This window comes from Passer domesticus, chromosome 1 (assembly GCF_036417665.1).
Source record: "Passer domesticus isolate bPasDom1 chromosome 1, bPasDom1.hap1, whole genome shotgun sequence".
Classification (NCBI taxonomy): domain Eukaryota; kingdom Metazoa; phylum Chordata; class Aves; order Passeriformes; family Passeridae; genus Passer; species Passer domesticus.
In genome coordinates this window covers 113,793,107-113,820,218 of record NC_087474.1, presented here as the reverse complement: position 1 = coordinate 113,820,218, position 27,112 = coordinate 113,793,107, and the positions used below count along the sequence as shown (strand labels likewise).

The 27,112-nt window shown below is 36.9% G+C and overlaps 1 protein-coding gene and 1 long non-coding RNA gene across 4 annotated transcripts in view; one reads left to right on the top strand and one right to left on the bottom strand.

Moving 5' to 3' along the window:
* Positions 1-27,112, top strand: part of ROCK1 (Rho associated coiled-coil containing protein kinase 1) — an 83,888-nt gene that overhangs the window by 8,217 nt on the left and 48,559 nt on the right. For all 3 annotated transcript variants that reach the window (XR_010369334.1, XR_010369333.1, XM_064434760.1), the window contains exon 2: positions 24,056-24,137. Coding sequence is in view for 1 of the 3 variants with exons in the window: in XM_064434760.1 (XP_064290830.1) it covers positions 24,056-24,137 (82 nt within the window). In the remaining 2 variants the exon portion in view is untranslated. The remainder of the gene's footprint in view (positions 1-24,055; positions 24,138-27,112) is intronic.
* LOC135289217 (uncharacterized) lies at positions 3,160-16,351 on the bottom strand. The gene is made up of 3 exons (XR_010351996.1): positions 16,211-16,351; positions 3,875-4,036; positions 3,160-3,470 (listed from the first exon to the last, which is right to left on the bottom strand). It is a non-coding gene; the product is annotated as an uncharacterized LOC135289217 (long non-coding RNA).

Sequence of the window (27,112 nt, the reverse complement as noted above, 5' to 3'; positions counted from 1 at the left end):
ATATTTTTTTATCTAATGTAGTAGAAAGCAGCACAGTACTTGGTGCTGCACTATATTCAGATGTATTAAATGCTAAGGTATGAATATATTGAGGAAAACATGATGTGAGATATCTACATAGAAAATGCATTAATAGAAGATGGGTGTTTTCTTGTGTAGTCAGTGACTTGACTGCTATGAAAATACTGTTTCTGTGGAGGCTGAGCTTAATTTTTAGCAAATAAATAACAGCCAAAAAAACCCCTGACTACACAAAACTAAGTATGTCATCTGGAGTGTGCTTTTTGAAGAAGAGGAAGCCAGAAGCTTGTCTTGACATCTGGAAATTTCAGCTAGGAAATTTTTTCCCGTTTTGTGGTTGGAGATGTTACATTTTTCAGCAGATGGTTAGTAAAACTTGTATTATAGGCATAATGGTTATTTCCAGTGGGAAAGTGTGAAGGAACAATGGTTCAGGCATTCATCTCCAACTGGCTACTGTTTGATCATTTATTTCTTTTGTCTAAATCAGTTACTTCGGATGGTGATTTGGAAGTCTGCCTTCTTAATTTTTATTACCATGTATTGTGGGAAAGTAGTATGTTGCTGAGTACAAATGCATTTTTTTTTCACAGAATGTTTGAGGCTGGAAGGAACGTCTAGGGGTCCTTCAGCCCCCTACTCTGATAGAGTGACCTACACCAGGTTGCCCAGGAAGGCTTTTGACAACTCTACAACTTCTCTGGGCAACCTGTAATTTTCCACTTCTCAGAAGAATGCTTTCTCTGTTGAAGCTAAAATCCACCAAAACTAAATAGAAAGGTCATCAGTACTCATTTGTAGAGTTCTGGTCTTCTTGTTTAGTAAATCTGTTTCTACCCCAAATAATTTTTGAAAGGTATCTGCCACAGAAGACCAGAAGAATTTTGTGTGGAGGCATTTGTAGATTTGGATATTTTAAACATAAAAATTTGTATCTGAGGGGTCAGTCACTGTAAATTCATAAGCTCATATTTAATTTATGAATGTGGTTGAAACAGCTGTAGGATTTTTCTATTGGAGCTAAAAAGAGAGTGATTGCCTTGTTGTGATCTCCAGTTTGCACTCCACTAGTACCACTTCAGTTTTTCATGATTATGTAGCCTTGTGTTTTCTGTATCTGTGTACACAGATAATTTCCCTCTTTACAGGCAGTGTGGGACGCTGGGTAGGACTTCCTTATTGTCCTGAAATGTGAAAGAATTTTCGATACTGATGTGACAGGAACTGATCTGTCCCTGAGGGACTGAAGAAGAGAAGACTGCCTGTGGAGTTTGCAGGCAGAGTCTTCAGAGGAGAGACTTCAGCTTCAAACTTTGACTTCAGAGAAGCTGAAGTGTAAGGTGTCAGTACAAGCACCATCTTCCTTGAGTGTGAGATCTGGGAGCTCATTTGGCTACAAGTGTGCAAGTGACTATGTCAAGTAGTTAGGAGGGGAGGAAACCTCTCCAGGCAGGAGCTAACCAAGTAGGAGTGGATGGGGAAGATTCTTCAGGGAGGAGTGAGGTGAGGGTAGGACAGGAGGAGTGAGTGTGTGCTGGTTATACTTGGCCTGTGCTTTTTGCACATGCTAGGTTGTGTGAATAGTGCCAGGCAGGGCATGAAGCTCTGGTTGAAAAGAGAGATTATACTCATGCCTCACAACTTTGTGTTGATACTCTGCTCTGCTGTCAGTGTTAGAGGTGGAATCGTAGGATTCTCTTCTTTGTTATGAAATCTGATTATACAAATGTGTTTTTATACTAATCTCTTCTTAGAAAGTAGCTTTGCTTGTAGGCATGGAAAGAATCCTGTCAATATTGAACTGAGAGAATTTATTCTCCTCTTTCAAAGAGGGAAGGTGGTTCTGCCACTTCACTGATAGTTTGTTTATTGCTCTAATACATCTTCTGTGGGTAGCTGTCCTCCTCCTTCAACTTAAATTGCTAAGTTCATTGGCAATTAAACAATTGCCAGCATAACAATGATACAATTTTTGGTGGTCTTGGGACCAGTCAAACCTGCTGTTACATGCTATGTGTCCTCTTTTGTGGAAATTCGAGGCTGAAAGTGGTGCCAGCCAAGTGGTAGACTATCAAATTTATGATGGTTCCCAGCTCAGGGAAGAATGATGTGCATCTGACTCCGTGATACCAGAAGGCTAATTAATTACTTTATTACACTATATTATACTAGAACTATATTACACTGTGTTACACTAACAAGAATTATCTTAAACTGAAAAAAACGTGTGACTGTCTGCTGATCAGACTGTCGATACAATTTGGACTTGATAGGTTAATTAACAAAAACAATGTTTACTAGAATTTAATTAAGTGATTACCTTCAGGTAAGTAATATTCTAATGCATTCTACATGTTTAAGAACACAGGAGTAGCAAATGAGATAAGAATTTTTTTGATCATTCTTTTTTTCTGCTTCTCTCTGTTCAGAGGCTGGGTGAACGCCACAGTAGACTCACTTTTGAAAGAGGGGCTGTTGTTGCCAGCATTTGTAGAGCAAAGATAGTGACGTAAATAAAAAAATTGCCTATAAAGACCTGTGAGTGAAAGCTGAACTGTTGATGTGATTGTGTATTTTATTGTGTTGCTTTTTGTTTGAGCAGTGGGTTTTTTGGTTGGTTGTTTTGGTTTTTCTTTCCAATACACTGAATTTATAATTGGACATGTCATTAATGAGCTAAGCTTTCTCTATAGTGAATAAATCAGTAGGTTTCCTGGAAGAGCCTTTGTCTTCTGTCTTTTACTAAAATGCCCATGGCTATTTTTAGCCTTTTCATACTCCACAAACTGTTTTGTGCATATGGATTTTGGAAGTAGCATGACCTTAAAGTGTTTGGAGATAGTTTTGACTTGCAAAATCAGGTGGTCAGAGAAATCATCAGAGCTATTCACAATGTGGTTCTGAGTCAAGCTGTGAAGACTCTTGGTAGGAAAACCATATTTAGGAGAATTCTGGGTTGTTTGTCGAAAGAAAGAAGTTGTAACACAAAGAAGGTCTTGTATCATGTAACTTGCAAGCTCAGAGCTGTTAATTGATTGTGCATGGCAGATTGGATTGGGGTAAGGAAAGGACTAAAAGTCTCTCTCACTCTTGTTCTTGATGACTGGAAGGTCAAAGGAATCTTTGAAGTGTTTTCCTTTTGTTTCTTTTCTGCCCTCAAATGCCTTCCGGCTTTGATAAGAAAGCTTTTGTCCTTCTGAATGCAGTGTGTACATAACACTATTATCATTAGTAGTTTGGACTTGGGATTTAAGCAGATACCATATAGAGGCAAAATTGGGGTGTTAGATGCTGGTGCTGCAGGAGCTGCTTTGTGTCTGGGACTGCAGTGACTGCAGGCAGCTCCTCTGTGACTTTCTGCCTTCTGTACAGTTGATTTTTGGTTGGCATCAGGGAATAGATGGGATGTCTGCATTGTTCTTTTCTTTGGTCATCTCCTCTTTGAGCTCCTGGAAAAGAATGGAGTCAGATTAACTTCACCTTCATATAAAGAATAGTTTCTGTCATAGTTCTTCACAAGTTCATGGGAAAGACAGGTCTGAAACCATGAATTCTAGAGGAGAGAAAAAGGGATTTTGTTTTCTTGTTATATACCCTGTTTCATTGCAATTTGACAAACTCATAGATATGGGCAGGAATAAAAGAAAACAGTTTATTTGCAGGTTGGGAAATTTCTTTCCAAGTTTCTGATGCCCAGTAAGTAGAAGCTTAATTTTTCAGTGTAAGATTCCACCAAAATAGGCAGCTGAAGGTCTTCGTTCAAACCTCTCCTCTTGTGGGAGGTTGACTAGCTCTACCAATGCAGGACATCCTTTGCTTTCTTTCTTGTATGTTTCAACATCAAAAATCTTACCTTATGGTGGTGCTGCATTAATCATATTTGTGGGAGGAAATAACAGTGTTCAGCAAAGATGTATTGTTGAAACAAGTTGAAATCCTAAGTTTTCTTCAGAATGATAATTCCACTTATAGGCCTTTACATGTAATTTAAGAACAAGTCTTCTGAGCTGATGGGCTAGGAAAAGTGGAAAAAAAAGAAATAGGGTCATGAGTTTTTGAAGAATTACTTTAAAAAGTAATATGATGTTTTTACAAAATAAGTTGGGTTTTTTTTTTCACAGGAGTTGGAATCAACATAACCTCTTTCATGACAATGGAAAAAGACACAATCTTTAACAAGTAACTTGCAACTTAGAGCTAAAACTTATGCTTAAGATTAGATAATTCTCTGTAGATCTTGCTTTCCTTGAATTTCATAATGATAAACAAATGTCTTCCTAGTATAATGAAGTGCAGCTTACAGAAATGAACTGGATGTTTGTTAACTTCCTTTCCACATCCAGAAGAAGGTGGAAGCAGTGTTAGCCATAAGAACACCTATGAAGTTGGACAAAATAACTGTGTCCTCATCTCTGCAAAATACAAGAATCATGTAGTTTTTAAATTTTTAAATGTCATTATTTTATGTTCTTCAGCCTTCATATAATTTCTGTTTCACTTCTGCAGTAGAAATAAAACCAATAATCATGTTCTGACATGAAAAGGAGAAGCAACTAATGGGGCAGTCAACAAAAATTATTTTGTCAGTAATGCCAGTCCTGTCAAGTTATAGCCTTGAATTAATTCTTAAACTTGTGCAATGTGTATTTGCCTACCATAAATTAATTATTGACAGTTATAAAAAATAACTTTATCCTTTTGATATTGAGGTTGTGAAAAGTCAATTATTCAATTTAAATTCTTCCTCTTGATTGAGTATTAGTCAAATATCTCTTGAAAAGATAGGAGGTGAAATGAAAATTGGTGTGCCATGTTATCTCTTGCCTTGGTAAATAAAATATCAACAAATAGAAGCATCAGTGTAGTGTCCTTGATATTGTGATACATCTGTCTTTGCTTTTGAATATTTTAAACTGCAGAACATAACAGATTACATTTATGGTGTGGCAGGGGTAGGGTACAAGAACAAAAAACTCCCTTTGTGGAGAAGGAAGTCTTGTCTGTCTCAAAGATAATTACACAAATATGAGGTTTGGAAAACAGGCAGAGAAATTAGTAAGATGATAATTAAAGATGATTTTGGTGTTGGAATTGTTTGTTTGGCCTAATGTGCCTTAAGTTAGGGTTTCCTGATTTCTTCAGTCTTTTTGTGAGACTGTTTTGTATTTCTGTTTCCTGCATCTAAAATAAGGAAGTACTTCCCCCAGCCCCCACAATTTGTGGGTTTGATGGTGTGGAGGCATGTTACTTTTTGTACTCCTTTTTAGGGGTAGGGAAATTTCACTGGTAGTACCATTAAGTATTTGAAAAGCAGACATCAAGCTACAATGAAGTGTGTCAAACATGAATGGCCAACAAAAACCTCCACAGCAAGACTTAAAGTCAGAAGGAAATTGTGAGTCTGTTTAACATTGCATCTTCACTGATATGTTGCAAACCGCTTTTTTGATATAATCCGTTGCTTTCAAATTTTTAAATTATTTTTGTAGAATCACAGAAATACAGAGTTGGAGCCATAAGGATCATCCTGATGATGTTTGCACATTTTACAAACCCCAAGGATCACACCATGTGCCTTAGGGTGTTGTTGGAATGCTTCTTGAACTCTGTCAGTGTTGGTGGTGTGGCCAGTTCCCTGGGGAGCCTGTTCCAGTGCCTAACCACCCTCTGGGTGAAGAACCTTCTCCTAATATCTAACTTAAACTTCCCCTGACATAGCTTCATGCCAGTCTCTTGGGTCCTGTCACTGATCACCAGAGAGAAATCAGTGTCTGCCCCTGCACTTCCTCTCATGAGGATATTACTGCTGCAGTGAGGTCTCCCCTGTCTCCTCCAGGATGAGCAAGCCGAGTGATCTCAGCCACTCCTTGTAAAGTCCTGAACCATCTTAGTGGCCCTCCTCTGGATGCTCTCTAATAGCTTTGTATCTTTCTAATTTTGTGGCACCAAGGACTGCCCCAAGCACTCGAGGTGAAGCTGTCCCAGAGCAGAGCAGGACAATCCCCTCCCTTGCCCGGCTGGCAATGCTGTGCCTGATGCCCCCAGAACATGCTTAGCCCTCCTGGCTGCCAGGGCACTGCTGACTTAGGTTCAACTTGCCACTGATCAGGACCCCCAGATCCCTTCCCACAGCACTCCTTTCCAGCATCTTGTTCTGATTTGTGTGTACATCCAGTGTTGCCCATCCCAGGTGCAGAATCCAGCGCTTTTTTGTTTATGGTTTGTGGTTGCCCAGCCCTAAAATTTGTTGGTGTGTCTCTGCAGGGCCTCCCTGCCTTCAAGGGAGTCAACAGGTCTTCCCAATTTAGTATCACTGGAAAATTACTTAATATTCCTTGCAGTTGTGCATCCAAGTAATTAATGAAGATGTTGATGAGCACAAGGCCCTGTGGAGGGATTGAGCCCCGCAGAACCCTGCTAGTGTCAGGTCGACAGTCTGGTGTCACCCCATTTGCTACAGCTCTTTGTGCCTGACCCGTGAGCCAGTTGCTCGCCTGTCCTGTGGTGTGTTTATCCAGCTGAATGCTGGACATTTCATCTGGTAGGACACTGTGAGACAGTACTGAAAGCTTTACTGAAATCCCAAAAGATTGGATCAGCTGGCTTCCCTTGATGCCTAGGTGGGTTACCTTATCATAAGAGGGAATTAAGTTTGTCGAGCAGGGCTTTCCCCTCAGGAGCCTGTACAGATGGTGACTGATGACTGCATTGTCCTTCAGGTGTTTTTCCATATCTCCCCAAATAAGCTTTTCTGTAATAGTCATTGAAGTGACATTGATAGGCCTGTAGTTTCCAGGGTCATCCTTCTTGCCCTTCTTAAATTGGGACAATGTTTACCAGCTTCCAGTCAGCTGGAACCTCTCTAGATTCCCAAAATCATTAAAAAAATCATTGAGAGGGTTATTCTTTTGAGTTAGAGCTGTATTTTTCTTAAGTTCCAGGTGTTCCCACAGACAAATAGGGAAAACTGATTTACATGGGCATGGGCTTGTAACTGCAAAATACTTTTTTTGTCTAAAAAAAAAAAATTCTCTGCATGCTAATGCATATTATTACATGAACCTAGAAATTACTGTGCTTCAATATAATAAGTAAATTTTTACAATACATTAGCTTTTTAGTAGCATATTCATAATGTTCATCACTCTCTTTGCATTGAACGTGTGATAGAGAATTACTGTATTTTTAGGGGGAAAATTGTATACAAAGAGGAGCTTAATGAAATGTGATGCTTTCAATGGAAAAATGTCAGCCCTGGCTGTTTGAACTGTGTTGTGCATTTATATGAAGCAGTTAAAATGAAGATATATGCATTTTAAGTTGCACTTAAACTGCAGTGTCCAGTGCTCAGCTGATAATAGTCAGTAGTATAAAGGGAGATTCTTCCTGTTTGCCATAGTTTCCAGTGGTGTAATCACTGGAGGAAAGGGGGGAGACACTAAAATGTTCCATTGGCCTAAGCAGTTTGAGAGTTGTAATAAATGAAGTTTATTAGTTCTCTGAAATAATTTTCCTTCTTGTTAGCCTCACATACCGAGTAGGTAGTGGTTTTGTACCTTAATGAATTAATATATAACTATTGCTTGCTTTTTAAATCTGAAGATGTGCTTAACAGTTTTCCAGGAAAGTCTTTCTGTGAAAAGCTTCACTGATCATTCCAGATCATAATTAAATGAATGAATTGGATGAAAAGAAATTTATGCTCAGTACCTTCACAGACTTTTATACACATGTATACACACTATTTGTAATGAAAAATATGAAATCATTACATTCATTTTCCTTTAAAAAAATCTGCAAATTCAGTTGAAGTACTCTAAGCTTCAGAAAAACTGAGAGGAGTGTTTGCTTTCAACACTGTGCAATTATAATTTTCTACTCTAGGTTTTGTTAGAAGGAAACTCTGATGCGAATATTTCTGTATAGTGAATGGTGACACCAAAATGGCACAAGGAATAATTAAATTTTGCTAATATAGAGTGAGTTAATTTTGGTGAGACATCAAATATGTATTATTTTAAAAATATATCAGAACTTGTGGTGGTCAGTAGGTTTTACTTAGGCTTGCATCCTGTCACAAGTGGGGTCTTCCAGGGTGGATGCTGGGCCTAATGCTGTCCAGTGTCTTCCTGCATGACCTGGGTGGTGGCATTGAAGGTACCCTCAGTAAATTTGCTGATGACACTGAACTGAGTAGTGAGGAGACCTTTTAAAAGGAAGAGACATTTTACAGACAGGCTGGAAGAGTGGGCAAGCAAGAGCAGTATGAAGTTTAACGAAATCAAACAGTGTCTTCCATCTGGGATGACACAACCAAAGAGCCTGGTCCAGGCTGGGATCTGTGAGGTTGGGAGCAGCCTTGCTGACCTGGGGGCCCCACTGGACAACAAGGTGGGCATGAGTCAGCAGAGCACGGCTGCAGCAGCAAGGGCAGATTGGATCCTGGGCTGCATCTACGGCGGGGTCAGTAGCACAGTTGGAGATGTGATCATTCCACTCAGTGCTGGTAAGGCCACCTCTGTAGGGAGGTGTCCAGTTCTTGTTCCTGCAATTCAGGGAGGGTCACAAAGGTGATTCAGAGGGCTGGAGCTCTTGGTTTGTGAGGGAAAAGTGAAGGTGTTCCTCCAGAGAAAGCTTGGGGTACCTAATCATTGTGTTCCAGTGCTAAAAGGACAGCCACAAAGAAGATGAAAGCTGTCTTTTCAGGAGGGGAAAACAAAGGCCAATGTGTACATGTTGCATTGGAGAGGTTTATGTACAAAATAATTATTTTACTGTGACAGTAGTCAGTCATTGGAACAATGTCCTCAGAATGTGGTGGACTCCCCATTAGTGGTGGTTTTCAAGACTCAGCAGGGTGCTGGGCAATCTCATCAAGGCTTCCTTTTGCTTGAAAAGTTGGACAAGGTGAACTTTGGAGGTACCACCAAATCTAGACTGTTCTGTGGTTTTATGATCCTCTGTCTTTGGAGAAAACATCTCTACAGTGTTTCACTGGTTGTTTTTCCCTTTGCTTTTTCCTAGCTTTGTTTCAGAGCCTCAGTGAAGCTCTCAAATCAGTGCAACAACATATTTGCAGCAGTGCTAGTTAAGCAGAAAGTAATGGTATGTGCTATATGTATGAATTGTTTCCTCAGCTATTGAGGTCCCATTTTCTGACCTGTGACACTGTACAGGATATGATATCTGTGCTGAGCACTGCAATGTTAATTTCTCTTAAGGGCAGATCTGGTCTCATGAGAGTGAAAGAGACTTAAAGAGAAAACCCTTTAAAGGTAGTGGCCTGAAGACATGGAAGAAGCTCAACCACAGAATGCATGCATAACAAATCTAGTTTGTAAGTGGACAAAAATATAAACCACTGTTATTTTCTTAAATATCTTTTACTCTAAATAGCAATAGTATCTGAATTTAAAAAAGAAAACATCAGGAAAAGCAGCTCCCATAGAGTTAATTTTTGTCTCTGTGACGTTTAATGCTCTAGAAGTTAAGATGAACTCCGTCAGGAAGGAGGGAAGAACACTCTGAGAATTTAAACCAGCAAGTTCAAATTATCCATTTAGGTTGGAAAGATACCTCTGTTAAGCTAAGAGAAACTTGCATAATGATCAGGAGCTGGTAGGAGTTTTGTCTTATGATGGTTTCAGATGAGAAATTGCTTCAGTTTTGTCTTAGGATGTTTCAAGTGAGATTAGTATATGTCTCCAAATTAAGAATTAACACAGAATGAAGTTTTCAGTAAATAAGATGCAATTCTTCTTTGTGAGTATGGACGTAAAACAGGTAATTTGAATATGTAAGGTTGTTACCATATACAGTCAGATATAGCCAAGCAGCATTTAACTTTTACTAGATGAAGATACGTCGTTTATTTGGGCATAAAATCAAGGCTGGAGGTAAGCATTCAAGAAATAACTGAAGTAGTTGGTTGAATCTGTATTTCTGATGGAGCCCTAAGAATTATAAAGAAAAAAATTGTCTAAAGAATGCTTTTAATTTCAAGTGTATTTTATTTCTCAGCTGATTATTTTTCTGTAATAAAGCTTAGAAGTGCAAGAGATTTGTTTTAGAATTCCACTTGCACAATGAGACTGGTATTAGAGGGTTCTGTAGCAGCAATCCTCAGGCCAGTCCATCAAGACTGAGGCCACAATCTTTCTACAACAGCCTCTTGTCTCTGTTTTGTAAGCCAGCATCTAGTACATCTGCTGCCCTTGTGCTACATTCAGTAGCTGTAGTATTTAGCCACAAGCCTTTTAGAATTTACCTCCCTCTTATGGTTTGGGTTGTGGGGCAGGAGGACACCTACCATGAGCCATACTGTAATCCACCAGGGAAGGTGTATTAGGTGAAATAAGAAGGCATTGGAAGAACTCAGTGGAAAGAACAAATCAAATTCCAGCCATTGCTTATGGTCTTTTCCCAGACGCAGTTACGTCAGGCCATTGGCATTCCTCATGCGCTTTTAAAGAAATGAGATGCTCCAGCAACTGTAGTGCCAAACAGGAAAATTCAGTCACTGTCACTGTGGTGTTGCAAGGAAAAGGGGTTCAATCAGGATGTCTTGTAGTCATTTCTTTGCCATCAGATTCCTGTCATGTTTCTGCTAGCTCAGAATAATGCAGTGTGGTGGTAGTAGACTCTTGACAGAACAGAAGATCTAAGCCACATTGGCCTTTTAGGACACTCAAAGGTATGCTTCTCCCTTTTTACAGAAAATAGCATATTTATTTTGAGGATTGATAAGGAATGTAAACTATATTATAATTTTGGTTTGTTAATTTTTAAGATCATACTGCTAGTAATTAAACATTTTTAAAAACTTGGTAATGAAAAGTCAAAATATGTTTTTGGTATGCTTATGACAGTGAACAGAGTTTGGAAAGAGAACAAGTCGGGCTGTAGGATACTCAGATGATTTTCTGCTGTTAATATTAACTTCTGTGTAGGAATAGTATGTGAGAACATAGAACTATTCCACTCAGCTTTTTTTTCTGAATTTTCTTGCTCTTGTCTTCTGGACAGCCATGGATTTTTATATTGGTTTTCAGAAGGAATAGCTTATGTATTCATAGACTGGTTTTCTGCTGTTTTCTTAATTCTGTATAGCAACACATACAAAAATAGGTATTGTCTCTAAGAAGTATTATCTCAGTGTTCTTATTTATAAAAGTTGGCTTTTAACTGAATCTATTGAACTGGACTAAGTGTCATCTTCAGAGAATAAGCAGATTAAGAGGTTTTTCAATGAGGTAAGATTAGATAAATTGCAAATTTGGCATGTCGTAGTTCAGTACGTAAAGGGACAAAATTACAAGAAATGACCAATTTTCATATTTGTCCCTTAATTCTATATTGGAAGGAAAGAAGAAGAGCTCTAAACATGTGAATGTGACATGATCTTAGACTTGATCTACAGCAGTTCAGAAAAGAGGAAGTTCAGTTCTTTTCTGTTTGCTGCAAGTATGTGTAATCTTGACTGAGGCAAGTAAGGGGGATTTGAAATGTGCTTTACATGACAGTATTAGTTTAAATGCTGCATTGCTTTTCTTCTCTGAAGACTGCATATAGAGCTTTGCATAATGAACTGCTTGTAATTTTGCAAGTGCAAAGGAGTTTATCTCTGTTTGTTGTGTCTCTGTTGAAGTATTTGGTACTTCTTATTTCTCTTGCCAAGCAAACAGTTTGTAAAATGTGAATCTGAATGAAAGTGGTAGGGTCGCTTTAAAAAAAAAAATTATTATTTGAAATGCTTGGTTGTTTGGGATGTGTAAATCTGTGTGTAGATTGTGTTAGACCTTTCTTAATGTCAGATGGTTAGATTTTTCCTTTTCTAAGTCAAATTGTTTATCTGTAGTTCATAGTTTAGTTAAATATAAGGATAGTTTATCTCAATGCCAGTGCATTTTGTTTGAATATCACAAAAGGTATAACTGACTTCTTCATTACCTTTTGAAGTCTCTGAGGCTATATATATTAATTTATAAAATGACCATGATTGGTAACAAGTATCTGTTTCCATCCATGTTTTATGTAGTTCTTCAGAAACTGGCTCTGTGGTCCAGCAGACTTCTGGAAATTCAAGTGCAGGATGTCTGATAAAAATGTGACTCTAAATTCTTGAACTGATACTCCTGCTCTTAATTACATTCCAGAATATCTCATGTTGATACTTTGTAGTATTTAGAAATTGGAAACCTGCTTTCCTCAGTGTTTTACATACACAGAATTTATATGAATGGGAAGTAGCAGGTACTGCCTGACCTCATTTGACATGGCCTTTGAATTACTTGTTTTTTAAATATTTTTATACACACATACACTGTATCTCCAGTGTCTTAGTTCATGTAGATTTCCAAGAAAGCAGTGTTTTTTTAATGACTTCTTTTAAAAATTAGATACTAGAAAAATGTTCTCATAAAGCAAATCCTGGGGTAGAAATCATGTAGAATTTGGATGGGAGTAAAAAGTAGCCTTTCATTCCCTTTCAGTTTATTTTGTAAAAAACACATTTTTATCAGTTTTACTCTCTGCTTGATGAGAAAGTAAATGACAGCTACTCAGAATGGTCTGTGGGATGGAGGAACAGAAAATATCATGTTAGCGCGCTCTGATTTATCTCGTGGCAGGCTTTTATGGTGTGACAAAAATATTGCCTGCCCTCATTTCCTGTAGAGATTAAGTTAATCAGCCCAGGCTCAGTCTTGCTCCCTTGTAAGGACAGGCAAGAGAGACTTTGACAAGATTCCGTGATTGTGGCAATGGTCCAGACAGCCCTGGCTCTCTTTCCTCTTGGGTTAAGATTTGTTTTCTCCCGTGTTCTAAATCCAAAAGAAAATCATGCCTTTGGAGTACACGTATCAATCTGCTGTATCCTGTTGCAGGGGGTGGTTTTCTCAGGTTCTGGAATGCTATGGAGGAAGAGTGGTATTGGGGAGGAGTTGACTTACTCTTTCGATGTAGCTGGACAAGTAGAAGAGTTGCTTTTACAATTCTTTCTTAGTATTTTTGTATTTTCATCCTTATGATCGCAGTATATGAGCTTGGTGAAAATACCCAGTGTTGTAGAAGTTGAATACCACTGTGTTATGAAGTTCTGCTCTCTGTGTCTCATGCTTTAGCAAGTGTGTTAGGAATGCATGTGTCATGCTCGAGCAGTGGAAATGTTGGGAAAAACTTCTTTCTTGGTGTATGGAGTCAGTGGCTTTAGTTTTCCTCAAACTTTAGTCTCAAAACTTGAAAAGGAACTTAGTTGCACGCCCCTAACAGTCTTGTAAGTGTGATAAATCACAACATCTTCCTTTGGACTTCCTTGAAATTAAAAATGTTGGATCCTGTAATGGATTCCTAACATTTCCTGTCCTCCTCTAGTCTTGAAGTACTGTACTTGGAAATCCCAGATAAATTGGCTTATATTGTTGCAGTATTACATATGGTAAAATCCTTACTGATTATAATGAGACAGACTTGCAGTTTGTAGAAAGCCACCCTTAAGTTTTAATGGACAGCTTTGGTTCTCTCATTTCAGTAGTGGAATGTGGAGCCATGCTTTCATGTAAATTTTTGGTTTTATAGTTAACACCTTTCTTTTTTCACATGCAGTCCAAAGCATTCAGGATTTTAGTTATGATTCTACTACGGTGTCAGAAAGGGTAAAAAGAGTACTTAGAGATTTGGTTTAAATCAGAGAACTGTAGAATGTTTTGGGTTGGAAGGGCCCTTGAAGATCCTCTAGTTCCAACCACCTAGCTATGGACAGCCACTTTCCACTAGACCAGGTTGCTCAAGGCTCTGTCCAGCTTGGCTTGAAGACTTTTGGGGATGGGACATCCACAACTTCTCTGAAAGCGTCTGTCGGGGGAGTATTTTTCGACCCGAAAGTAGTCACTATTAATGACTTGAATATATACTTAAACATCCAGTATTAATTAAAATAGTGTTAGTAGTGGCATTTTCTGTATATGCTACCATTTTTTCTTCAAGTGGGTTTTGAAAGAGAGTTTGTTTCTTCACACTTTAAAAAAAAATTGCTTAAAGGTAATGGCTAAAACAAGTTTTTTAAAAATTTATAAATTTAATTCATTGGGTTCTGGACTCTGGAAACTGTTAGCAGAGCTGTTTTGTTGTACATTAACAGTGAAAATTTCCCAAAAATGTAGAAAACTTGCTGTTTTGTTCCTGTTCATAACAAAATCCGGTTAATTCTGATGTATCTAAGTGGTTGGGAATAGAAATAACTTGTCTGCATCTAAAGTAATTCTCATGGAATTTTTATAACCTTTTTTAAAAATAACATTACTTGAAAGTCATTTTTGTGGGTGTATTCATCATGGAAAAAAAGAACAAATATAAAAAACATTTGGTTTATGCATACAGACATCTTTTTATTGAAAGTGAAGTTTTTCTTGTAATCAATGCATGAAAAAATCTATGGGCTTCATAGGATTTGCGATACAAAACTGCCTAACGATGCACAAATTCTTAAATAGTGTTAAGTTCTTGTTTAGTTGCATATTTCAAATATCTGCTTGACGTGTGATTGCTTGTGCTGGAATGTTTATTGCAGAAATGTAGGGAGAGCTCTGACAGGAGATTGCGCAATCAAAGAACTTCTCAGAGTTGATTCCTTGCTTCAGTTGTGCTCAACTTCCCATATTTTTTGTTTTGCAGATTGGTTAGCATGTGACACTAGGGAAAGGCATACTGCTTTACAAATCACTATTTCAGTTTCTACAGAGTTTTTTTAGTATAATTCTTTCATAATCTTCATTACTGGGCTTCTCTCATGGCTATTTGCCTCTAATTGTAGAAGTGTTTTGACTTGTAGAGTGTTAGGGAAGAATTTCCCTTTTAGTGGTGGGGAAGGGGAGATTTTTGTGCACTGTTTCCAGACTGCTAGAAAAATTGTGATGTTCCCACTCTTTCTTGAAAAGTTATTCAATTAATTGTCTGTGCTCTGTTTAAAAAATTAAGTACTTTTCTTCTCAGCATCTGTTTCCAGTCCCTGGATTATTTTTCTGTGGGGTGATACCAGAGGGCTTTCTTTTCCTTGGCGCACCTTTTTAGAGTCCTTTTGTAAAGCATAATTATTGAGCTAGTATAATCTCCAAGACCAAGTTGTCAAAGCTAAAAAGAGAACTTCCCTTTTTATTGTTGTATAGTTTATTGTTTATGTCTGTATTTAGCACTTGGTTATGCTTGCAGCAAACATAATCGGGGTCAGGTGACAGCAGGTTCAGTATGGTTGCTAAGGTATTGTTGATTTACAGAAAAATTAGTATCCTTTCCAGTGACTTATTATATTGCATACTTTGATGGTAATATTTTTGTTTGTTTTTCAAAGCAGAGGTATCAGTTTTCAGGCAAAAGCATGATGGGAGAGCTAGAAGCAGCAATTTAAGCTGTTGATGGGAGAACTTGCGCTAGTTTTAGTGTAATGTAAAGCTGAGAGATCTAAAGTAGCTTTACATATTTGACAGCTTTTACAAGAGCTAAAGCAATTTTGTTGATGTTGTTTACAGTAACTCCTGTGAACATGTTGGCGTCTTGCTAATTCACATCTTACCCAAGTGACTAAGGCTTACTTTCTGAAGTCAGGTTTCATGGATACCTGCCTGGAAAAAAATATGGGAAGCAGACAGCAATTTCCTAGGCAACAGATGTGGAGGGGTTCTGTTTCCTTTGGTCAATACCACTATTTCCTAATGGAGTTGTGCAGTTTCTTTTCTTTTGGTGAAGTCTTTACTCGACTCCTTGCAGGATGCTGCAAAAGAAGCCTTAGACTTTTGAGCTGGGACTGGACCAGTTTGTCTTCATTCTTTCCTATCTCTAATCTGTCTTTATACATTTTGTTGAAGGGAAGTTATGTACCAGTATTTGCATCCATAGTGTTAATTTTTATCCATGTTACTTTTGCTTTCTAATGAGCGTTTCTTAGAGTGTTGACTCCCATTGATCTAAATTGGTAGTTTTGAGTGTTTGTGTTTCAAATGAAAAGGTTGGGACTCCCAAATCAGAACAGCAGATCTCTCTGCTGCCTGTGGAAGAATCTGCCCTCACAGGATAACCAAGAAAGCTGTGAGGACCTCAAAGAGCATTTGCTGATATAATTTACAAGTGATGTTTGGCTTTAAAAAAAAAAAAAAAAAAAGGAGTTATCTTATATCTTAGTTGAGGGAAGAGGGCTTACCTTATATTTTTGGTTGGCACCATAACTTTGAGAAGTGGAAAGGATGTGAAGTGGCTTTTTTCCACCACGAGGTATTTCTGTGGATAGTGTGTCAGGTTGTCTGCTCATCTCCAGTTGCAGTTGTTACAGTAGCTGGGAACTCTAGACCTGTGAGGCATTTCCTAATACCAAGTGCTGCAGTGGCTGTGGAATGCTGCTTCCATGGTGATAAACATCAGTCAGTGCTCCTACCCAGGACTCCTACTTCTTCTAACACTATTTAAATATGTATGTTTTAGATGTACTTGTGTTAATCACATTCAGTACAGTTTTCTTGAAAAGGATGCTTTTAACAAGCTGCACTTACACTTTATTTTTAGTCAAACATGGTTTGATAAATGATTTAAACCTAAAGTAGGCTATTTTCTTATTTTCTATACATTAAAATGTAAAGAATCTCTGTAGCCTTCCAGATAGTTTTACAGCTGTGTTAGTCTTTTTATGTAAAGTATTGTTTTCATGGTAGAATGTGCCACATTTGGTATTAGGTTTATAAAACTTGTCCACAGAGCATATTAAGCAATGCAAGTGAACCTTTTTTAAGGAAATGAGGCTGCAAGGATCCAGCGGTCTCACTTGCTGTGAAATGAATCAGTATAATTTGACTTAATGGCAATCAGCTTTTACTCCTGTTTCACATCTTCCTGAACTATTTTCAAATTATATGGTACCTGTTTTCTGCCAGATTTTACTGAATATGTTCTTGGCACTATATTGGTCTGTGTTCTTCATATCCTTGAAGACACTGCTCTCTCATCTGATAGTTGTTCCTAAAGATGCAATACTAAGTGGGATTAATTCTGATGACAAATTGAAATAATAAAGCAGCAATGTAATAAATTGAAGTTTGGATGTAAAGACTATTGACCACAAGAAATTATGCTCTTGTAATAAAATTAATGTTGCAATATAGTGTTAGAATTTGCAGTGGAAAGAAACACCCACTGAAATACATTTTCTGGAACACATCTTAAAACCATGTCAGTTTTCCATAATTTTAGGCATAAAATGATCTCACAAATAGGTGTCATTCCAAACAGATCTAGCGATTCAAGATTTCTCTATGTAGTCAGTGGACAGAGAGGGGCTCTGGTGAGAAGGATCTATGACTTAGCCTCCGTTTTCGTGAAAGACTAAGGCATGTAGTGGGTGCTGGCAGTAATCCTTTGTATAGGTAGTACAACCTGTATATAGGTTGATTTCACAGATTTGCACTACATTTTGTTTTAGTTTATTCTAGGACAGCTACTCTTTGAACAGAAGACAAGTACTTGTACTTATACAAGGAAGCACATGTGGGCGAAGTTTGCAACTACACTTGGAATAACCCTTTAAAATAGTCAAAATGAAAGCAATAATCCATACTGCTTTCAATAATGCTGCCTTGAAGTTTCAAGAGCTCCTTATTCAGTTGTTAAATCTTCACTGAGTCAAACTCTTTGCTCTTTATTGACTTAACACTCCACGCCCCCCAGTATTTCTTTTGAAAGGATATCTGTTTAAGCAAATTTGCAAGAACTCCTAGGAGTATGCAGAATAGTAGGGAGCAAGGAGCTCTGTGGAGTTCTGTCATGCTGGGTGATGAATCAAGGGGCTTTTACCCAGCCTCACATGTCAGTTTGTGTACTTTGCCTGCTCTAACAATTTAATGAAAATTCTTAAGTGAAGTGCCTTAACTTTGTCTACATTGTCTTGTCCTCTTTAAAGATGAAGTGTTAAATTGCAGTTTCCTCTTATTTGAACAGCAAAATTAATGAGTGTGATTAACTTAAAACTTAATGGGATCTTTTGTGTATTTGATGAGAGATAGATAAATGTAGCACTATTGGCATAGTTGACAAGAGAATTACTTATGACAGGACATTATTGTGAATTATGATGAACACACACAAAAGAAGGTGAGTCAGGTTTGTTGTTTTGATAGTGAGGGGGGAAGATCATAGTGCTATAGAAATTAGTTCCCTGCATTGTAGCCATTTTCCTAAATATGGATAGTTAAGAGTTGTAGATTTTAAGGCTTACTTTTGTCTGTTGAAAAAAGTAAAAATAGCAAAGAGTTTAAACTTGGATAACTTCCAGTCTGTGCAAGGAATGCAAATTTTGTCTGCTGGTAATACTCATTAAGTATTTTTAGTGCTTTGAATGCTAAATAAATAGTAAAATAATCAAGTGTCTCAATAACAAAGTTTCAGCTGAATTTTATGTATTTTTATTTGTGCTAGATGATACTGCATCATAATGAAATGTGTGTAAATAAAATTTCGAAATATAAAAATGCTATAATTGTACCCTGATAATGTCGATCACTTACTGCATTTTCTTCTTCATATCAGTTATGAATCATGAGATATGTTTTGCTAAATTAGAATTGGTTGATAGTGTATATTTTCAAATACCCCTATAAAATTAATATTAATTCAAACATCTGAATGAAACCAGCATTACATAATTGGAGTGAGTTTTGAAGTTAGGGAATGTAGTTGCAGAGTGAAGAACTCTAGTATAGTCATAGTAGTACTGGCAGTTTGATGCATTAAAACTTTGCAAGTAGGTATAGATCAAAATCTGGGGAAAATCCAGTTAAGGTGAGACTGCTTAAGACAAACTGAAGAAAATCAGTCCATTTTAGATGAACTTAATGAAAAGAAGTTAGCATAACAACCTGAGAAATTCAGTGTTAAGAGATTGTGTAGTTAATGTATGTGTTAATGGTAAGTTTTATGTTACAGCATTCTGTATTTTTAGAACAACTGAAGGGAAAGTAATGGCAAAGGCTGTTGGGCTTGCCTACTTGTATGAATAGATGAATAATTGGAAAGCTGGTGATCAGTCTATTCAAAACAGATTGGTAATGAAGTTGAATAGGTGTGTGGTATTTCACAGCCATAAGGGATCTAAAATGGTGAATAATGATCAATTTATGATTGTAGAGCAGTAAAAATTAAAGATCTAGGAAATCAAAGAAGAAATTAATAATTTGTCCCTGGCTGATTAAAAGTGGTAGGTAAAATTCATCTTTGAATGTTGATTGAGTGCATGGGAGAAAAACCTCTCATCTTTATGGACTTATGTTATGTTGAACTAGCTTTGATTTGTAATGCCTCGTTTTTGAAAGAATCAAACTAGTACAGAATGACTATAAAAACTAAGCAGATATTTCAGTGAAGAACTGGAAATACAATGAAGCACAGAACAAGAACTGTTGTAATGCCTTGTCTACTTGCAGAGTACTCACAACTTAAACACAATGTGCAGTTTCTCCACATGTGCCCCTGCCCCAATAAAAATGTACATGGTGGAAATAACAAATCACCAGCGGGCGTTGATGGTGGGAATTGAAATAACTTTCATACGAAGATAATTGGAAGAGAGTTCATCAGAAATGCTGCAAGTGTGTAAAGCTGTGTCTTGGGTGAGGTGGGTGAAGAGTCATTGTCTCTTTTTTGGCTGAAGAGTGGTAAGCTCGAGGTGAGATACACTTTTGTATAGCCTATAGGTGGTGGAATTCATATCTGTGCAATGCTGTAAATACAGTGGAGAAAACATTTAGACAAAAATCACAAAAAAAAAATGTTGCCTAGAAAATTCTTGTCATAGTTGACGAAACAGCAGTCAACTATGACAGTGCCATTTCTGGCTCACACATACATCTGAGCAGGGCTTGCTCATATCCTCTTTCCTGGGCACTGTCACCTCCAGAGCCAGTCTATGCATCTAGACTGGCCTTTGGTTTTATTCTATGTAATTATACCTTTAAAACTTTTAAGTGGTGTAGTAATGAACAAAATTCAACCAACAGAATATGTGGAATTGTTGTTTTCATAAGGAAGAACTCTGCATGTTGTAATGGCTCCCTAGTGTGCCCTCTTTAAAATTTAAGGATAAAATGAGGTCTTTTAAACAGATAATTAAACTATTGATGATTTCATTGAATGAATGTGATATAGAAAAGGCTGTATCAGACCATGAAACTGACTGAAGAAATGAAGTTTTTTTCCTGTTCTTTAATCACCTCTGAAATACTGTTACCATGTAAATGGAGGTATAAACCTTTTATTTTAGTAATCCAATTTAACTGTTAGAAGAAAAATGTCTGTGTAGACCTGAAAGGTAAACAGGAAAATTGCTCTGTAATGACAAAATAAGGTAGAACTTAGTGTTAGCTGAAAATACCTCTAAGCCACAGTATGTGTTTCCAAGAAGTATGGAATGTGCTGTATTTAAAGAAGATACATACTAAAAATACATGGCACCCATCCAAGTGGAGGAAAGATCCATCATAAAATTGAGGCAGTCTTGCTTTAATACAGTTCATGGAACTACTGGAGGTATGGTTGCCTGTTATAAAGACATCTTGTCATCCTTTAAGAGGAGAAGAGTATGGCTGCTATAGGTCTTGATGGAAAGATGATGTCCCTTCCTTTCTGTGTTGGCAAAAACGATGACCTGTTGAAAGACGGACCAAGATGGAATGAAGAAAGCTGAGCTATCTCAGCAGCTACTGGCAATAATGATCATGTCTCATTTAGACTTAACCCTTTTTCTGCAAGCCATTATTTCTACAACTCTGTAGTATGTTCCCATCTCTGACTCCCCACCCCTTTGAACCAACGCTCACTTTGAGCTTGTGCACTCCTCCCTGTTTGTCCACTAGTGATACCATTTAAAAATAGCTGTGCTTCTCTGCTCCCCTTGGTGTTGGGACAGCCTGTAGTGTTTGTAAGTTCTCTGCTTTAGCTAATGTAAGTGAAGTAGGCTGTTTCATGCTTTATGTTTTACACCAGGTATCTCAAGTATTTTACTTCCATTAATTATGATTCCATAAAATTGCTTCAAGCTTAGTCTTGCATTTGCAGTCTGACACTAAAATAATACCAAGGGTTTTTTTTTTTCTTCAGAAGGTTACTTCAGTTGAAGAAAATAATTATTTTGAGAGTTAAGGATTAATTATAGAATATCACCCATCCTTACCTTTTTTAATGGAAATTTTGAACCAGGTTAGCTTATTCTCTGGATACCGTAGTGAAGGGAAGCTGATTCTTGAAGAGCCTTTAAAATAAGATATTCTTGGCATGTAGCTTCCTGAGATATTGTTTGCATGATCCTGAAATATGATTTGAAATGAATGGAAGATCAAGAGCTTAAATCTGTATTTCAGAGTTAAGTATTTTAATTGATGGAGTTGATATCTAAGAACTGGAAGGTGAAGAACAGAACAGGAAACATTGTACATGGTGAATTCTGAATTAAACAGTATTGAAATTTGCTTTTGCTTGTTAAAAGGAATTTGTATACTTTTTCCCATCTTTAAATTAAAACTTTAAAAAATAACACAATAGCTAACATGCTTGAGACGCCAAGGAAACCGTTAAGTTTTCTGTACTTTATGCTTCTTTAGGCATGGGCTTATGTTTCAGTATTTTGAAAGAAAAAGTATGATACAAAAGTAAGATTAATGTTATTAATTTAAACATACTGCCATTTTTTTCACATATTTTTGTATTTGGTGTTTTAAACCTCCCTTCCTATCAAGTAAAATAGTGAATTTTGGCTTTTGAAGCAAGCCCTGAATTGAAACAGATAATTGCACGACCCCAGAACCAAGCAGGATTTGAGAATTTTTGGTTCTGCTTGGCAAGTGGAAATTTTGTGCTAGTTGTGAACCTGGACAAATCAATTGACTGTACAGATTGGAAGGCTTCACAGCAGATTGAACCCCAGATTTTGACAGTTCATTTGTCATCTCTTTAATTTGCTTTTAAAAATCACTGGATGGAACCCAGCAGCCTCCTAGCTGGTGTTTTCCTACTGCTTCACACAGCGTGGAGATAAATGCTCAGAAGCTACTAGTGGACTTAGTACTGCTGTGCAAGCAGTTATCATGGTTCTCCCTTAAATTTAGTCAACAGAACCACAGAATTTAATTTTTTTTCCTGGATTTCCTGGGTATTTCCCACGTGTCTTTGGAAAAGGTGTCCTTTAGTAGTTTGCAAAGTATTTCTCACTAAATTACAGTTACCCTGCCTGCAAAGCTTTATTTCTGCGTTGGTCTTGAGTCCAAATTGTTGTTGGCCTCTTACTCTATTATTTCTACTACTGACTGGTTTAATGTTGTTTCCTTGCTATTTGCTTTCTATTTTCATCATCAGTGTCAGTCCAAAAAGATGATCCTTTAATGCACAATATGCAAAACCTGACTTTATTTTAGAGAACTGACTTACTGTGATGCTTTTCTTTATTTGTATAGTTTTCATTTTAGCATTTCTTAGTTCAAAATGAGCCATTGTAGGCAGAGGTAGCTTAAAAAGGAATGTTTTATGAAATTGACAATTTTAATAATATCCAGCCTTTAAAGTAATTCTGATTATCCTTGCAGCTACCTGTTTTAAAATTCTAGCAATATTTCACTGCTTATTATATGTGAAGCAAATAATTCTTATCTCACATACTTTAAAAGTGAGGACTGCAAGCCAGGAAATAATTTTGATCTTGATAGTACTTGGGATTTTTTATAGTTAAAAGTCAGTCGTAAAGACTGAGGTGAAAAATAGTTTGAATTTGAAGTGAAAGATCAAAGACTAATATTTCAGTCTAAATAAAATGTGTTCTCAACTATATATTCCTGGAAAATAAGCTTTCAAAAAGCTTATGTTTTAGCTTTTGTTCAGGCATCGTTACTTGGTATACTTAGCAAGGACTGATGGATCAGTTTTCAATCCTGAAAAAAGGATAGAAAAATCCTTTTAAAAGCTGAAAGCAATCAAATTAGGTCTAGTCAGATCTGAACTGATCAGATCAAAGATATGTCTGATCTAATACCTCACTCCAAGCAGGTTAAAAGTAGGTAACAGAAACACCTAGCTGTGAATGGACAAGTAAATAGCAGTACATCTCTGGCATGCTTTAGTAATATACATCAATTTGTATTTTAAGACCTTTGTCTCTGTTTTTGCAGTTGTCACACTTACCTGAGAGAGAGAGAACTCCCTAATGCACTTTAATTCTTTGTTACATAATTCCTCGAATACATGATCATTTTTCAGTTGAAGCCATATCTGTGGTTTTCAGCCAAAAAAACTAGGTTTAGTCTTTCTCCAAGAAGGTGCGACCCACTGAGGAGTCATTTATACCTAGTGACAAACTTAGACTTAAACTATGTCACAAAGTTCACAGCACTTAATGAGACCTTAAAACTACTTCCTTCCTTGTTGTATTTTTCTGTTGGGTTTTATGATGGTGTTTGGTTTGCTTTTGTTTGTAGGGATGTATGCTGTGGTACTAGTGCCAGATGGGCTTGTGGCTATTTGTTTCTAGATTTAGATAGGAGTGTATAAAGCCCAACGTAGTGTTCAAGGGAATTCACACTGAATTCAGTGGATGAAATACAGGGGTTTGATTCTGTGAATTAAATTACCATATTTGTCCTGTTTACCAGTTGCCATTTCATGTTCAAGTGCCTACTGTGTGATGCACTGTGACTTTTTAATATTACTGAACTTCATTAGAACTGTTGTTTGTTCTTTTTGTATTTGGAAAAAGTAATTATTTTCATGTAGATATGGAGCTAATTAAGGTAATAATACATAAAAGCCCATGGAATTAAATTTTGATGAGTCCTATGGAAGCGAAGGAGTAACAGCTGTTTCATGTAACTGCTAGCAGTCATTAAATAAATGTGAATGATTTCATTTGCATGGAAGATTGATAGGGACAACTGGTTTTTTTAACTTGGCTCTTTAGCTAGCAGCATGTGTAATTATTTTTCAAATACTTAATTTTGCTTTTGTTTTGTTTGTTTTTTTTCAGGATGGATTAGATGCTTTGGTGTATGACTTGGATTTTCCTGCCTTAAGAAAAAACAAGAACATTGATAACTTCTTAAACAGGTGTAAGTATTTACAAAATAACAGAAGTCTGTAATATCAAAAAGAAAATACCTGTTCCAGCTCTTTGAAAGGCAGCTAGGGGTTTGGAGTGCATTGAGTTTTTGGGTACAAGTTGTTTTGGGTGCAGGAGTCTTATTTATTTATTTCCCACTGAGAAGTGACAGCTGCCTATGTAAATCTCATCCCCAGCAATTGAATGTCCAATCTGTTGCCCTTGTAAATGGCCTTGTCTGAAGTGGCACAAAGCCTTTTAAGAGAAAGGCCTCTTGTCTTTGTTAGGGCAACTCCCTGGATTCCCATAACTTGTTTTCTATTTTCATGTACTAGGATATCATAAGCAATTAACAATAGAATGTCATAGTAATGTGTACAATGTAATGGAATTGTATTAAATATTTGTTCACTAACAGGCTGGAGCATTATTTTGTAAGCTTTTGAGTTTCTTAGTACGAAAGGTCTCTTTTCATGAAAATTTTATACTGCACAGCTGATGCATTTACTTGTGTATGCAGCTGATGTGTCTGCAGAATTCTCTTCATTTACTCTGTTTTTCCACTGCCAGATTTCCTGCACATTATACTTGATAGTGACACTTTAAAGTAGTAAAGTTGGTTTTTTAATAGAAATAATAGTCCCATAATTTTCATAATTTAAAAAATCAAAACACAAACAAAGAAAACTCCAAAAAGGCATTTATGAATCAAAACTTTTCTGAAGGCTGCCAAACTGACAAATTCTGAAGATCATGGCAGAAATGTTTACTGATTGAAGATTTACTTCTGCCTGTAGACTAAATGGGCAAAACTTGAAATTAAGTTAATACTGTTAGATTTTTACATGCTTAAACAATTCATTCGAATTCTATAATAAATCTTTTATGTGGTAAATAAGAAGTAATTTGACAAAAATAATTTTTGTCTTTACTTTGAAATTTATGTGGAGCATTTTTTTTGTTTTGTTTTGTTTTCAGATGGTTTATTGGGTGCAACTTTAACCTGTGATAGTGAATTTGTGGTGATTATTTTACATTAATCTCCATTTGTGTGAATATTTGAGTCTAGTAGATCTGTTTGATGGTTCATTTGCACGTAAGCTGGTTGCTGAAAGCCTGAGCTCAAATGTTCTGTTTAACTTTTCACAGTTCAAACTGTATTGATACCATATGCTGAGTTACATGCACATTTTGTATACTCAGTTATTTACTGAGAAGGTGTGGTGAAACTCTTGGAGAAAAGAGAAGTTGTATCAGGCAAAGGAAATACTCATTGCAACAGATAATTTGAATGTAATTTTTATGAGTAGTGAAATCATTAGTGAGTCTCAAAAAGCTTCACTTCTGCAGTAGGGGCTGAGTGGAAGAAAACTTTTACATTTACAACCTGATAATGAATATCTTTTAGGTATAAATTATATACTGTGTAAGATGTGACCTGAAGTAATCTGAAGGTGGAGAACAGAACACATTGGTTCCCTTCAAACTTCCTTTGAAACATTAACTTGCAGTGTTTGTTGAAATATGAAAGCAAGCTGTGGCTGTGTGAGTAGTGGCCTTAGAGGGAACTGAAATCTTAGTTTGCCTTGAATTTCTATTAAAAAAATTAAAAAAAACCCCATTTTCATATTTCTTTTATTTTATTAGGAGGCTGTTTTTAAACAGTATCATATATTTTTGCAGTATCAGCTGCCTGGTTTGCAATGTTATTGCAGAAATTTAAAATTAATTTTTGGATGGCAAACAAAATGGTAGTTTGCTTCCTTTATTTTGTAGACTGATTGCCCTATGAACCACTCCTTATCCCCTCTTTACTTCTCCCTAATTTATGTTGTATATTTGTGGAGCCTCCAAAATCTGCCTCTGCCGGCTGAGGTTGTGAGGATAGTTTTTGCAAATGTAGAACCTTATCGTTTCTCTACCCTATAGAATTAAAAGAATGAAGAAATGAGTATTAGAGGTATCTGAGAGCCCTGCTTGGCAGTGGTGACTCAGTTTATTTCAAGGCACATCTGAGCCTGTACCCCAAGTTCAGGGCGAGTTGGGAGAGGGTGATTTTTGCCGTGGGAGCACCCAGCTGTTCATAGGGCACAAGCTGGGCAGGTCCTCCGCTGCTCTGGGAGATAAGGAACTGCCTGTTGGAGTATATTGCAGCCTGATAAACCTTGTTTGACGGATCTTACAATATGGAGGTCCAGTTTCCAACACTGGTGTTACTATAAGGTGTTGTCTGAAGATAACTGAGTGTTAGTATGTATCTCAAGCAGTAAATTTCAATTTGCAACTGATCACAAGCTTGGCTTACATTATTTTAAAATCCTTAGCTTGGGTTGCTCTTCAGATGTATTTTCCTTAATTCTGCTGTGTTCAAAGGCAGTACTTGTGATTGAATACCATTTAAAGGATTCATATTGTGCTTAGGCTTTTTTGTTCAGAAGAGGTGAGCCTCCTGTTGTGAGATTACTAGGCAGGAAGTTAACAACAGCTAGAAAATTGCTGTCATGAAAATTGCTGCATTTTAGTTTTGTGCACTCTTGCTCCTTCTCTTCTGTAAGTCAGTTCTCACCACAGCAAATAAGACAATGCATTATTTGTTGGAACTACTGAATATTTTGATCCCTATGTGGCAGAATTTGTCAGAATTAAAAGTTTTGCTATAATTTACACCATAATAAGCCTGTGTTATAAACACATTGTGAATGGTTGCTTTACATTAGATAATAATGTCGCAGAGTATTTATTCAAGCAGAACTATGTTTGTTCCTCCTGAGGTAATAAAATCTTACTGAATTTTTATTGTAGATAGGCAGCTTTTGTTTTAGATTGTGGCCTGTGTAGGTAGAAATTTAATGATAATTTTCTGTCAGCTGTTTTATCGGTTTTTAGCATATGGACTTAAAATATTTTATTTCTCCTCCTTTTTCTTCCCTTGTCCTTACTTCTCTCTACACTTTGCTTCTAGGCCTAGAATACTATTTTTGAAAA